Raw genomic sequence first — 13,041 nt, forward strand, 5'->3', positions numbered from 1 at the left:
CAATATTTCATTTCATTTCATTTCATTTCAATCAGTATCATTTCAACAGAAACAGACTCAGATTTGGAAAACAAACTTATGGTTACCAAAGGGGAAAGATGAGGGGGAGGGATAAATTAAGAGATTGGGATTAACGTATACCCAATACTGTATATAAAATAGTCAACAAGGACCTACTGTATAGCACAGGGAACTCTACTCAGTATTCTGTAATAACCTATATGGGAAAAGAATCCAATAAAGAATAGATAGTTGTTTATAACTAAATCACTTTGCTATACACCTGAAACTAACAAAATATTACAAATCACCTATGCTGTGCTGTACCAAGTTGTCTCAGTCGTGTCCGGCTCTTTGTGACCCCATACAAAATCATTTCGAGAGTGTTGGGGTATAGCATAGTGTTACTAGATTTTAGTTTTGTCAAGTAAGGACATTTGGGAATGTAGCTGCTGTCATGGAAATAAGATTTTTCGTATCAAGAGAATACCAAAAGGATAAAAGTAAATACATTTACTTTTGTAAAACGTTAGTGTATGGTCTTGCTTTTCTCTCTACCACTGAAAAATGCACTGTGGTCTGTGGACTGACATTTGGGAACCACACTTTAGACACTCAACATAAATCTTTATTTGTAAAGTAGAACCTTAGCTTAATCAGGTATATTCTCTGTATGATGCCAGATACCATTCTTACCCAGATTATTTACCTACACTGAAGTTAACTATTTCAGTTGTTAAGTTAGATATATCTTCCTGTCTGTTGTACTGCTCTCTGCTGATATGTGAGTAGATGTCATATAACAGAGGTGAATATGAAGAATTATTTTAGGTAAATGTGAGTATAAGTGTGAATTGACCTTTACAAGATTTTAAAAAAATCCTCATTCAAAGGTAAAATGGGTCCTGTTTACAAATACAGTGTATAATTCTAAATTATATATGTATATTCCAGACTTGGAAGCCTACATAAATTTTTATTGATTCTGTCTTGTCTAAATTAAAATGTCAAAGAGATATTAGGGTTTTATCATAAGATGGTTACTGGCTGTCACGTTAGCACATTAATTATAGTAATTGGGCAGTAAAGAAGCCATAGGAATAGATAATATGCTATACGTTTCGATGAGATTGCAGTTATAGCCTCTTATTTATGGTAATAAAATCTTGTTAATTGACATTGCCAACAAGCTCTTTTGCTTTCCTTTTCTACTTTCCAGGTTGGTTCATAAGTCTCCTTAGGAACTATGAACTGAGAGCCACAGATTATACAATAAAAGTCACATTCCAAGATTGTCTGTACTCGTTCATGGTATACACATGAAATTCATTTAGCAGATATTTGCTGATCATTCTTCTGAGTGCTCCAGTGTATACAATGATGTACAAAGCAGTGTCTGCTCTAAAAGACTAGTAATGGGGAAGGGAGGTGAAATGTCTGTATAAAAATAAATGTGACCCACATTGATTGAGTCACATATGTCAGCCGCATGCGATACGTTCCTTAAAAGTGGGATATACTACCATTCAAGTCCAGAAAAGGAAAGAACGATTCCAAGCATGGGTGATCAGTGATGCTGTAAGGCTTGGAGATGGGGGAATTACTCTGCATCCATGATATAAACTCTGAGCCATCTCTGAATATACATCTACGTTGTAAAAGTACAGTGAGAGGTAGATGGCTGGATGCACTGACATGGAAATCAGCTTTTGTTCTAGGCTCAGCTGCCTTGCAACCTCATTTTGTGCCCTTGAGTGTATAAAATTGATGTAATAATATGTGTCCAGCATCTCTCACTATGAAAAATGAGATAATGCGGAGGCCTTAAGCTGCTCCCTGTGGTGAAAGTCAGATTGCTTGGCAGGTGTGTTTTTTTTTGTTTTTTTTTTTTTTTTCAGGCAAGTAAGGCCACACATTTGAATGGGAGCAAGCTCAGCTTTCCATGACTAAAAGGATTAGTGTCCTTACCAGAGTGCCCAATTTATTGCTAGAGAATAGCATATTCTGTGTAACATTTGAACTGTTGTCTGAAAGATTGCCTGAATTCCTTAGAAAAACTTCTTATATGAACATACAGTATAGTGATCACTGAATGATGTTAAAAAGGAAACAGTTGTGTATTGAGCTGCTACTGCTGGTTCATGGCCCTTACAATTCTCTTTAAAATTTTTACACCATGTCCATTTTCAAAAATTGAAGTATAATTGATTTACAACATTAGTTTCAGATGTACAGCAGAGTGATTCAATTCTCTATATATTTATGTAGAAATTCTCTGTATATTTATATATTATTCTCTATATATTTATATATTATTTTCCATTACAGATTTATCATAAGATATTAAATGTAGTTCCCTGCACTATACAATAAATTCTTAATATCTATTTTATTTATAGTAGTTTGTATCTCTTGATCCTGTACTACTAATTTATCCCTCCCCCATCCCTTTCCCATTTGGTAACTATAAGTTTGTCTTCTGTATCTGTGATTCTTTTTCTGTTTTGTGTATAGATTCATTTGTATTATTTTTTAGATCTGACATGTTAACTGATATTGTATACTACTTGTATTTCTCAGTCAGATTTCACCATGTCCATTTTATAACAGAGGAAACTGGGCCTAGATAAAATTTCAGAGGTTGCTTTGAAGTGCAGCCTGTTGAAATGCAATGTGCTGTTTATCATGGCCGTGTGCTACTTTAGCTTGATGTTTTTCTTGCAGCCCAGTGTCAATCAGTTGTGTGTGTGTGTGTGTGTGTGTGTGTGTGTGTGTGTGTGTGTATGTAAATGTTTGTTTTTTTCACTAGGCTACTTCTAGAACTGCTGGAGTTGCTGTTTGACAAGTTTAACGCTGTCGCCACAGCACACTCTGTGGTCCTGGGATACCTGCAGGACACTGTGGTGACCCCACTGAGTCAGCAGGAAGATGTCAAATTGTACGACATGGCCGATGTGTGGGTGAAGATCCAAGATGTTCTGCAGGTAAGGTCCTTTGACAGAGGGTGCCATCTTGATCAGAATAACAGGTAGGAACATAAAAAAACCAGCCACCTAAAATATTTCCTTACTCATAAACAGAGTGAGAATGTCGTGTTTCTATTTAAAGGTGATGGTTGCTAATGTTATGGAGTTCTGTCATCTTCAAAATACCTTTAAAACAACGTTTTTTTGGCCAGACTTTAATTTTTTTTTTTTAATTTTATTTTTAAACTTTACATAATTGTATTAGTTTTGCCAAATATCAAAATGAATCCGCCACAGGTATACATGTGTTCCCCATCCTGAACCCTCCTCCCTCCTCCCTCCCCATACCATCCCTCTGGGTCGTCCCAGTGCACCAGCCCCAAGCATCCAGTATCGTGCATCGAACCTGGACTGGCAACTCGTTTCATACATGATATTTTACATGATTCAATTTGGCCAGACTTTAAAATTGGGACATTCTTAATATGTAGCAATCAGGAATCTATAGTATTTGACTTCCTGTTGTAATGTATGTTACTTTGGTGGAATTAATCATATGTTTATGTAATCAGTATGAAAATGTTCTTAAACACTGTTTTATAAACATACATGTAGCTTAATTTTATGACCATTTTTCGTATAGTCAGCTCTTGAATATGTTGGGGTAAAAGACAGGTCAAGAGCTTATACTGAGAGATGAAGATAAACCTGTAAAGTATAAATGTATCACTTTGGTTTGTTGATGATCGGAGCAATGATATTAGTGTTTGGTGTGATGCTGCAGAGGTGGTATTTAGAAATTTTATTATATTTTCTCTCCATGAGCCAGGAAAATGTATTTGATTTGGTCAGATGAAAATGAGAAATACAATTAAGAGTTAGCTGAAACAAATTTGACATAGCTCAATAGAAGTGACTTGGTTAGACATCATCTACTAATAGGAAAAAGAATAAGTATATACAGGGAACTGAAAAATGTAACTATGTAGAAATGAAATTATTTGCATAGCAAATAGGAGTCTTTGCAGGAAAAAATAAATCATGAATGTAAATTGTATTCATTTTCGAGAGTATAGGCATGCTCTTGGTAGATTGATTGATTCCCGGTTATTCATTCGTTAGACAGTTTTTTGGATGTAGTCTGTGCTTTATTGATGGTTCAGTAGAAAGAATATAGATTGCAACTATATTCCTTGAGTTTGTTTTGCTGCTATGTTGATTACCATGCAACCATAGTAGGTGCTTGTTGAATATTTGTGTATTGGATAAAATATCTTTATTTCTCAGAAACTAGTTATTTAATATTTTATGTCTTGGTTTGTTCATCTGTCATGGAAACATAAGCTTTTCAGGTTACATACTTATTTTAAGGATAAGACAGTAGATTTTCTAAAATTAATTTTTATTGATGTATAGTTGTCAAGATAATAGATTTTTAAAGCTGTTTCAAAAATAGAATTAAATTCACCTAGTTCTGTCCATGATGAGGTTACCTCCTACCCAAAGTGACTTGAAAACTGGATGGACTCAGGTAATCAGAATGTTAGTTACGAGAAGAGAATACATGAGGTCAGTTTCACTTTCATCCCAGCTTCTTCTCTGGGGATGCTTTCCAAACTGTGACATAGGAAAGAGAACAGACATTAGCAGACTCTAAGCAGATGAAGCAGAGGTCAGGTTTTAGGGATGTGGAGGCAGCTGCAGTTTGTGGATTAGGATACCAAAGGAAAGGGAATTGCAGAGTGAAGGAGCCCCAGAAATCTGAAAAGAGTGCTATTGAGCCTTTGGTCAGAGATGAAGTTTCACACACTCCAAGGCGTGGCAAATACCTATCATGGGACTGCGAGCTGAATGGAAATTGCACAAGTTGCCAAATGCTGGGAAGCATTGGAATTCAGACCAGCCAGTGTAAGGAGAACTTGGTGAACATCCTGTGCTTTCAGATGTCCCCAGAAAGGTTATGTGTTAAGACTTGGGTTAATCTAACCATATAGTAAGGGATACTATACTTTGACATAATAAAGCTCCAAACCAGGTTTCTACAGTGTTAGCCTATCCACTCGTGAATTCACCGCCTGCCAGAACAAAACTGACTCTAAAGTAACCTAATCCAGATTCTCAATAATGATTCACCATGTTGTCCAGCATACAATTATTATACTTGCAAAAAAGCCAAAAAATATGACTCATCACCAGAATTTTTAAAATGTGATAAAGATTAATATCTGAAATGAAAAATATACCAGATATATTTAGCCACAGATTGCATGCTGTAGAAGAAAGAATCAGAAAACTTCAAGAAAAATCTATCAAAACCAACCAAAACTAAAGTACAGGGAGAAAATAGACTGAAGAGAAAAGTGAACAAAGCCATAATGTCCTATGGGACAATATCATGGAATCCAACATTTGTGTGGCTGCAGGTACAGACAGTGGGGAGAGAGATTGGGGCAGTCAGTTATTGGAAGAGACAGTGACCCAAAATTTCTAAATTTGTTGAAAAACATAAACCCACAGATACAAGAAGCTCAACAAATCACAAGGAAGATTAACACAAAGAATACCATACCTAGACATATTATCATCAGGTATCAGAAAAGCAAAGAAAAAATCTGCAAGGTAGCCAGAGGAAAAAAGGACACATTGCCTGTAGGGAAGCAGTGATAAAAAATTTTTTTTTTCCACTAACTTCTCATCAGAAATAGTACAAGCCAGACAGAAATCAGTGTATATCATCTTGAAAGGTCAGGAAAATTTACCTCCAGTTTGATACCTAGTCCCATCCTTGACCTTCTGAATAAGAATCACTGTGGATAAGCACTGGATTTTGTGGGGTTGTTGTTTCAGCTCCTAAGGTGATTCATTTGTTTGAGATCCTGTAATTGGGAACTGTTGCTTTGGGCCAGTGGTTCTCAAAGTATGCTTCTTGGACCAGCAGTATCCGTGTTACCTGGGAGCATGTTAAAAATGCAGATTTTTATTCCAACTTCGTAGTTACTGAATCAGAAAGTCTAGGGGTGTGGCCGTACATTCTGTATTTTAATAATCCTTTCAGGTGACCTATATGCGTGTCCAAGTTTGAGGACCTTTGTTTTAGGTGATACTGGCCCATGGTGGATTTTGACTGGCGTGTAGTGAGATGAAGTTGGATTAATAAGGTAGCATTGAAAGGCCTGGGTGTAGTGGCTGGAGACTAAAGCAAGGCTACTATTAGCATTTTGTATGCTAATGGAGAGTCAGTGGGTTATATTATTTGAGATGTCTTATGGTGGAGTAAACAACAGGCTTTCATGGAGCATGTTAGAGGAGTACAGTGAAGAGAGAAAGATTTGTAAACCTTTAGGAGTCTTTTGGGAACTCTAAAACCATGTAGTTAGCTTTTGCTGCTTCTTCGTATGACAGGTATTTTAGTGATGTTTTAGTGTTTAAGCTATTGGGGCCAACTGTGTGCTCTCATTGTCTGTCGCCCCTTCTCCTGCTCTCGATCTTTCCCAGCATCAGGGTCTTTTCCAGTGAGTTGGCTCTTCTCATCAGGTGACCAAAGTATTGGAGCTTAGGGCCAATTTAGTTTTCTTACACTTGTTGGTGGAATGCTCTTTAGGTTAAGATCATTCCTGGAGAACAGACAAAGTTGAGAACCATGGATGCATGCAGTTAAGCATGTACCCACATGAATGAAGGTGACGGGATCATATAAATGGAGTTTCAAGTGTTATAGAGTTCGAATTTCAGTGTTTCTTTGAACAGAAAGTGTTTCTTGCTGAAAAATTCAGATGCTCTTTTGTGTATTAAATCTTGGAAAAGAAAACAATTTTTGATCATGTAGAGACTTTGGCAGCCTTTCTGCACTGGAACCTGGGCTGTCCCTGGCAGGCAGAGTCCGTCATGTAGTTGGAAGGCTCATTTGTCTCAGTGTGTTTGTGTCTGGAGACAGCCGTGCGTGGAGACAAGGCTGTAGCCGTCACAGTAACGGTGTCAGCGTCTTCTCCTGGTGTCGGCTCTGTGACCACACAAGGTTGAACTCCCTTTTCAATTTTACACTCTTTTTGAAACTGTGATAATAGAAATACGTGTTTTTGTCCCTCTGAGCAGCAGCAGCACCTTCCCAAATGTCACCTGCTTGATGACATGCCTGTCATACCATTGACTGCACATTTTTAAGTGTGTAAGACTGCGGTATACTAGAAACACAAAATACTCCATTTCTTGTGGGATTTAACAGAGGAAAGAAGAGGATCACTTTGAACAAACATATCTTTCAAGTGTTTTGATTCTGGAAAAAAAATAACAACAACTCATTTTTTCCCTCATCTCTTTTCAAAACAAAACTGCTTGCTTTGTCATTGTTAGCTTATGTGTGTAAGCAAGCCCTGGATGTACCAGGCAGTGTTGTGCAGATGGAAGCAGGGGGTTGTAATCACACTGTCGAGCCAGGGGCGGTGACACCACAAGACACTTCACTTTACAGCGCCCCGATCTCTCTTTCTGGAAATGAACAGAGACAGAACGGAACATCATCTTACTTTCATTAACTGCCACTGAAATGTTTAGTGATAAAACTACCCTCCTGCAGAGAGAACTTGAGGTTTGCTGTCAGGTATGAAAATCCACAAATCGTATTGGTACTGACCCATGACCTGGAGGGTTTTTCAAGGGGACAAATGCAATTTCTATTTTGAATCCACGTCTGAAACTAGGTTATTCTTAGATTTTTATTTCATTTGATATTTTGGTTAGCTGATGATTCTTCTATTTCTCTTAGAGGAAAACTAGGTTCCCCTCCCGCCCCCAAGTATTTTAGGCCAGATAACTTGTGAGATTATTCTTGCAGAAATAGTTTCTCTTCATTTCTCAGCCTTTAAAGCTCTTTGATAGCCGCTGTTTTGAGTGGCATATTAAAGACATGCTGTCAGCCAGGCCATTGAGTCTTCAGAAAGGTGCTGGGATGTTTGTTCTGTCTTGTCAATGGATAGTGTGCTGCCCGATGAATGGAATGCAGTTGACATGTGAAAGTTAAAGTAGAAATCTTCCTCTAAATTTAAGTCAGTTTCCATTGCCTAGGACTCTCGGTAGGTTGTTTTATGCTCATTACTGAAAGCAGAAAGTGCTGGGCAGCCAGGGAGATGCCTCTGGTTCCCAGTGCATTTATGGCGGTTGCACAAGTTCAAGGCTCCGTTACAGCACCAAAGAGTCATATGTAGAACTCAGCTTGCCCTGGCCTTCTTTGAAAATGTTTCAGTCAGTGATTTAAATGCCTACCTTGGCTTGGACTTTGACATGTTGACATTCAACTGGAAAACCTATGATATTTTTAGTTGACTCATTTAGTCAAAATGATTTTAGTTCTTGTATTTTGAAAGATTTTGGGTTGAGGGATATGTCTTATTAGGAATTTTACTAAGTGTATGTAAAGAAATTTTATTTATACCTGTATATGTATACATGTTTTCAGATTGTGAAAATTAAGGATTTCAAGTTTCAGTGGATATCAGTCAGTGAATAGAGATTTGGCTTTTCCAATCCTAAAATGCCAGATATTTTGTTAAGTTCACTAAAATTGGTTTAAGCCGTTGCTTTACCCTATAGGGTCAAAAAAATGATCTCATTTACGTTTTTTGCCGGTGGCTTCAGTTTAGATAACCCGAATGTTCTGAGTATCTTAGTAGTCACAGTATTAGTAGTCATTGAACCTTCCTCCCAATCAGAATGACCTGTGGATCCTACATCTACAAAGCCTCTTTTAATAGAATTCCAGCTGATTCTAGTGCACAATCTGGTCAAGAGCTACGATAAGCAAGTAGTTATAGATGTGGTCATATTAAAACCCAGACTGTTAGGAGACAAGTCTTAAGGGCTGGGAGAAGTTTGTAAGAAGTGAGTTTAGTTTTATTTGGAAAGAGGTGCCACTGTGGCATGTTTAGGAGGGAGTGTGTGTTCTATGAAGTAAATAATGATAGCATGTTGAAGCTCCATAAAGACAGGAAAATGCGGTTTAATATCTAAACACTTTAAAGGGGAAAGGAAAACTAAATGACTGTGCTGTAATCTCCATTTGAGATTTTGGTCAACTTTACTTATTTAGTAGCCCAAAGACAGCAAACACAAGAAACAGATGTTTTGTTTCTTCTCTCCCCACCTCTATTTATTACTTATATAAGTTTTTCAGGTTTATATTAATGGAAGTTTGTTGTTGTTAACTAAGGGAAAAGTTCTCTTTTAAGATGTATAGGTAAAAGAAGTTTATGAAATCAGTTTTGCGAGGAGCTGGGACAAAAACATAACTAACAATAATACAGAGCTATTTATGGTCCCAGGGAAAAATTTCAGAGAAGATCACAGAGGAAGAGGTCAGAATGGGTTAAAGTACTTGAGCTCACGGGCAAGGAGAGATTTGGAACATCCAAACATGATTAGGCTTGAATACGTAATACACATAGTATTATAGAGGGCTAGGAAGAATGGAGGTTTTTTTGGATCAGTTTTGGAAAGTGTTACCAAAAATAAGTTTGAATAATTTTGACTGCCATAGAGATCTTTAAATAATAGAGACTGGGCAATTTGGACTTGCCTCTTTTGGCCATAGGCTGCCATTACAATTTTTTTTGTTTTATTTTGTTTTTATTATGGAAAACATCAAACCTATTCAGAAATACAAAGAAGTGTATAACGAACCCCCATGCACCCATGGTCACATTTTCACAGTTTCCAATGCTACCAATATATAGTCCTGTTGTCTCATTTCTACCCCTGCCCATTTCCCTTTCCCTTATTTTAAAAAAGTCCTAGAGAGCATATTGTTTTATCTGTAGTCCAGTGTGAACCTCAGAAAGATAAGGTCTCCTTTTAAAAACCATAATCATACCTAAAGGCATAATTTTCTTACTATCAGATATCCAGTCAGTGTTCACATTTCCCATTTCTCAAATGTCCTAATTGTATGTTTTTTACAGTTTGTCTGAATCAGGATTCAAATAAGGTTTAAACACAACAGTGTGCTTATTAAGTTTCTTGAAACTCTTTTAGTGTATAATTTCCTGTCCATCTCATTTTTACCTCTTGAAATTTATTTATTGACAAAGCCAGATCATTTGTCCTGTAGAATTTCCTACATTCTGGCTTTTAGTGATTGCTTCCCCATGGTGTCTTTTGCTATTTATTGATGTTCCTAACTTAGGTCAAGAGGCTTCATCAGATTTAAATTGTTTTGAGCAGGGCATGATTACTTCATAGATGATGGTTGATGTTATACTTTTTCAGTAGAAGAGTGAAATGGTGAAAGTAGTATTTTTAGGAAGAGTTTTCTGGCAGCAGCGTTCACAGTGAATCACTGGAGAAGGAAATGGATGGAGAGATAACCAATTAGAAGGCAAGTTCAATCAATACAAGAAGGAGGGGCTAGACTAGGGCAGGGCCCTTGAAGAGAAAGAACACAGAGCTAAGAGAGATTTTGAAAGAGTGAATTTTCTGAGCGTTTTAACATTGACTCTAAGAAATGGAGAGTCTCAAATTAGGGTGAAGTTCTGAACCTGTGTGGTTGGGAATTAGGATCAAGAAGATAGTGCTTTGTGCTTGTTAAATGTGAGGCGTTAACAGAATATCCCCATAGAATTGTGTTTCAGGCAACTAGAGATGGGACACTGGAGGCTAGGGGAGAGCTTAGGGTGGGAGATAGAAATTTAGGGACCCTCTGTCTGCCTGTGGATAATAGCTGCTGCTGCTGCTAAGTCACTTCAGTCGTGTCCGACTCTGACCCCATAGATGGCAGCCCACTAGGTTCCTCCATCCCTGGGATTCTCCAGGCAAGAACACTGGAGTGGGTTGCTATTTCCTTCTCCAATGCATGAAAATGAGAAGTGATACTCATGCAGGTAGCCTGCAGCCTACCAGGCTCCTCCGTCCATGGGCTTTTCCAGGCAAGAGTACTGGAGTGGGGTGCCATTGCCTTCTCCAGGATAATAGCTGAATTTATACTAATGGACCAGCTCAAATGGCAACCCACTCCAGTATTCTTGCCTGGAGAATCCCAGGGACGGGGGAGCCTGGTGGGCTGCAGTCTGTGGGGTTGCACAGAGTCGGACACAACTGAAGTGACTTAGCAGCAGAAGCTCATGAGTGTAAGAGTGAAGCAGGGACTATTTTCCTTTGGTGCATGTGTGCGTGCTCAGTCATGTCTAACTCTTTTGTGATCCCATGGACCATTGCCCGTCAGACTCCTCTGTTCATGGAATTTTCTAGGCAAGAATACTGGAGTGGGTTGCCATTTCCTTCTCCAGGGGATCTTCCCAATTCAGAGATCAACCGTGTGTCTCCTGCATTGGCAGGCAGATTCTTTACCATTGTCCCACCTGGGAAGCCCTACTTTCCTTTGGTAGTCCATCAGTTTAATCAGCTCTCCAATGTTGCTCCAACCAGCATACGTTATAGTTCCTAGAGATTGAGGCTTCTTAACAGTGATACCACATTTTGCCTTTCTTTGTGTCTGCATTTTTCCATTATGTGTGGTTGATACAGTGGCAACTTTTGAGCAGGACCCAAATGCTGTTCTTATTAGAGATGGTGGCTTTCAGGATCTGGCCATTCCTTAGGGGATGTGGACAGACAACTTGGAGAGAGAATAAAAGCCTGTTTTAACAGACCTGCAAGTGACCCCCAGAGGAAGTGAACAAGCAAAGCAAGCAGGACAAAAAGTCCATTGGGCCAGCCATTAGGAAGAGACCTTGGAGTTGGGGTGATTTGAGGTTCATTTCCCTCATAATCCCTGGACCAGCCTATACCGTGGCTACATCATGACTTTGTGAGACTGGCACCAAGAGTTTCCTGATATGTCCCCTGTTTCTTCTCTCAGATCCACCAGAACTCTAGGGAATGTGGTTAATGGGGAGCCACAAAAAGTAAATATAATCATTAAAAGTCCTGCCTGACTTAAAGGAGCTTAAGAAGCTGTTACTCAGAGATCTCTCAAACTGCTTTACAGCATCTCATTCACCACCTATGTGTCATGTACACTTTTGCTTAATTATAGAAGGATGGACAGAATACAGCTTGGCTGCCAAATCTATACCTGTAATACCATTCAGGTGCTGGAAAAAACCTGAGCCCTTCACAGAAGAATTGTCTTCAGAATTGTTTTAAGTTATTTTATCCTTAAGATTATAGCCAGTTGTATAGCATTCAAAGGTGCAATTTTTTTTTTTTTAAAGTATTTCTGGTCTTCCCAGAAGTCTTTGTTGGCACAGTAGTGAGTGGCATGAGTTTTTTTGATGAGCTCCCTAAAAGTTTTGAAGGATTTTTAAAAAATAAAAAGTGAACAATGACAGCAAAATGCAACACTTGGGATAGGATTCCATCTAAGGAGAACAAGGGCTGCCTCCAAGTGAACTGCAGCAGATGACGAAACCTCAGCACGGAATAGCCAGTTTCACGGGGGTGATAAATGACAGCACATTAGTTATGTGTTAGCAGCGTGATATGGCAATGAAAAAGGCCAGCGCTATTTTGGGCTATGCTGCACGAAACAGTGTCTCCTCCTGGAGCTGAGACTGATCATCTCCATCTCCCCGGTTTGAGGGAGATAGCATCTGGGTTACTGCCTTGAGTGTCAGGCACGTGTGCACCAGAATGACAGACAAACGGGTGGGAGTCCCAAGCCAAGCGTCTGTAGTGATGGACTTGAGATGAGGCACGTTTCAGTGCTTTCTGGAGAACTGGCGTGTTTAGGAACAAGCACCGAAGCCAACAGAGGTTAACCTTTTCAGAGATGGGATGACACTGAAGAAACAAGCGTCATTGTGAAGTTAGTCACTCAGGGAGTCATGACCTTCAATAGTTGGCATTGATTTGATACAGAGCACTTTTGAGGGGTTGCTCAAGTGTTTTCACAGAGAGCAGATCATCAAAAAGGGCCCCAAAGTAAAATTAAGTACTTGTTTATAGTCAACCATGTTTTTAATCAAAGGATCAACAAGGATGGAAGTCTCTGCTTATAGTGAGAAAAGAAATACAAAATTGCGATGGATGATGTAGGTCTGATGCTTTTGATTGGAAATTCGAATGCAGGTGTTGAACTTGGGAACAA

The 13,041-nt window shown here is 38.7% G+C and overlaps 1 protein-coding gene across 11 annotated transcripts in view; it reads left to right on the forward strand.

Moving 5' to 3' along the window:
* The window catches only part of EXOC4 (exocyst complex component 4), an 804,929-nt gene that overhangs the window by 105,731 nt on the left and 686,157 nt on the right, over nt 1-13,041 (forward strand). For all 11 annotated transcript variants that reach the window (XM_055590952.1, XM_055590951.1, XM_055590955.1 and 8 more), the window contains one exon: nt 2,810-2,984. In XM_055590952.1, the coding sequence (XP_055446927.1) occupies nt 2,810-2,984 (175 nt within the window). The remainder of the gene's footprint in view (nt 1-2,809; nt 2,985-13,041) is intronic.

This window comes from Bubalus kerabau, chromosome 8, assembly GCF_029407905.1.
Source record: "Bubalus kerabau isolate K-KA32 ecotype Philippines breed swamp buffalo chromosome 8, PCC_UOA_SB_1v2, whole genome shotgun sequence".
Taxonomy (NCBI): Eukaryota; Metazoa; Chordata; class Mammalia; order Artiodactyla; family Bovidae; genus Bubalus; species Bubalus kerabau.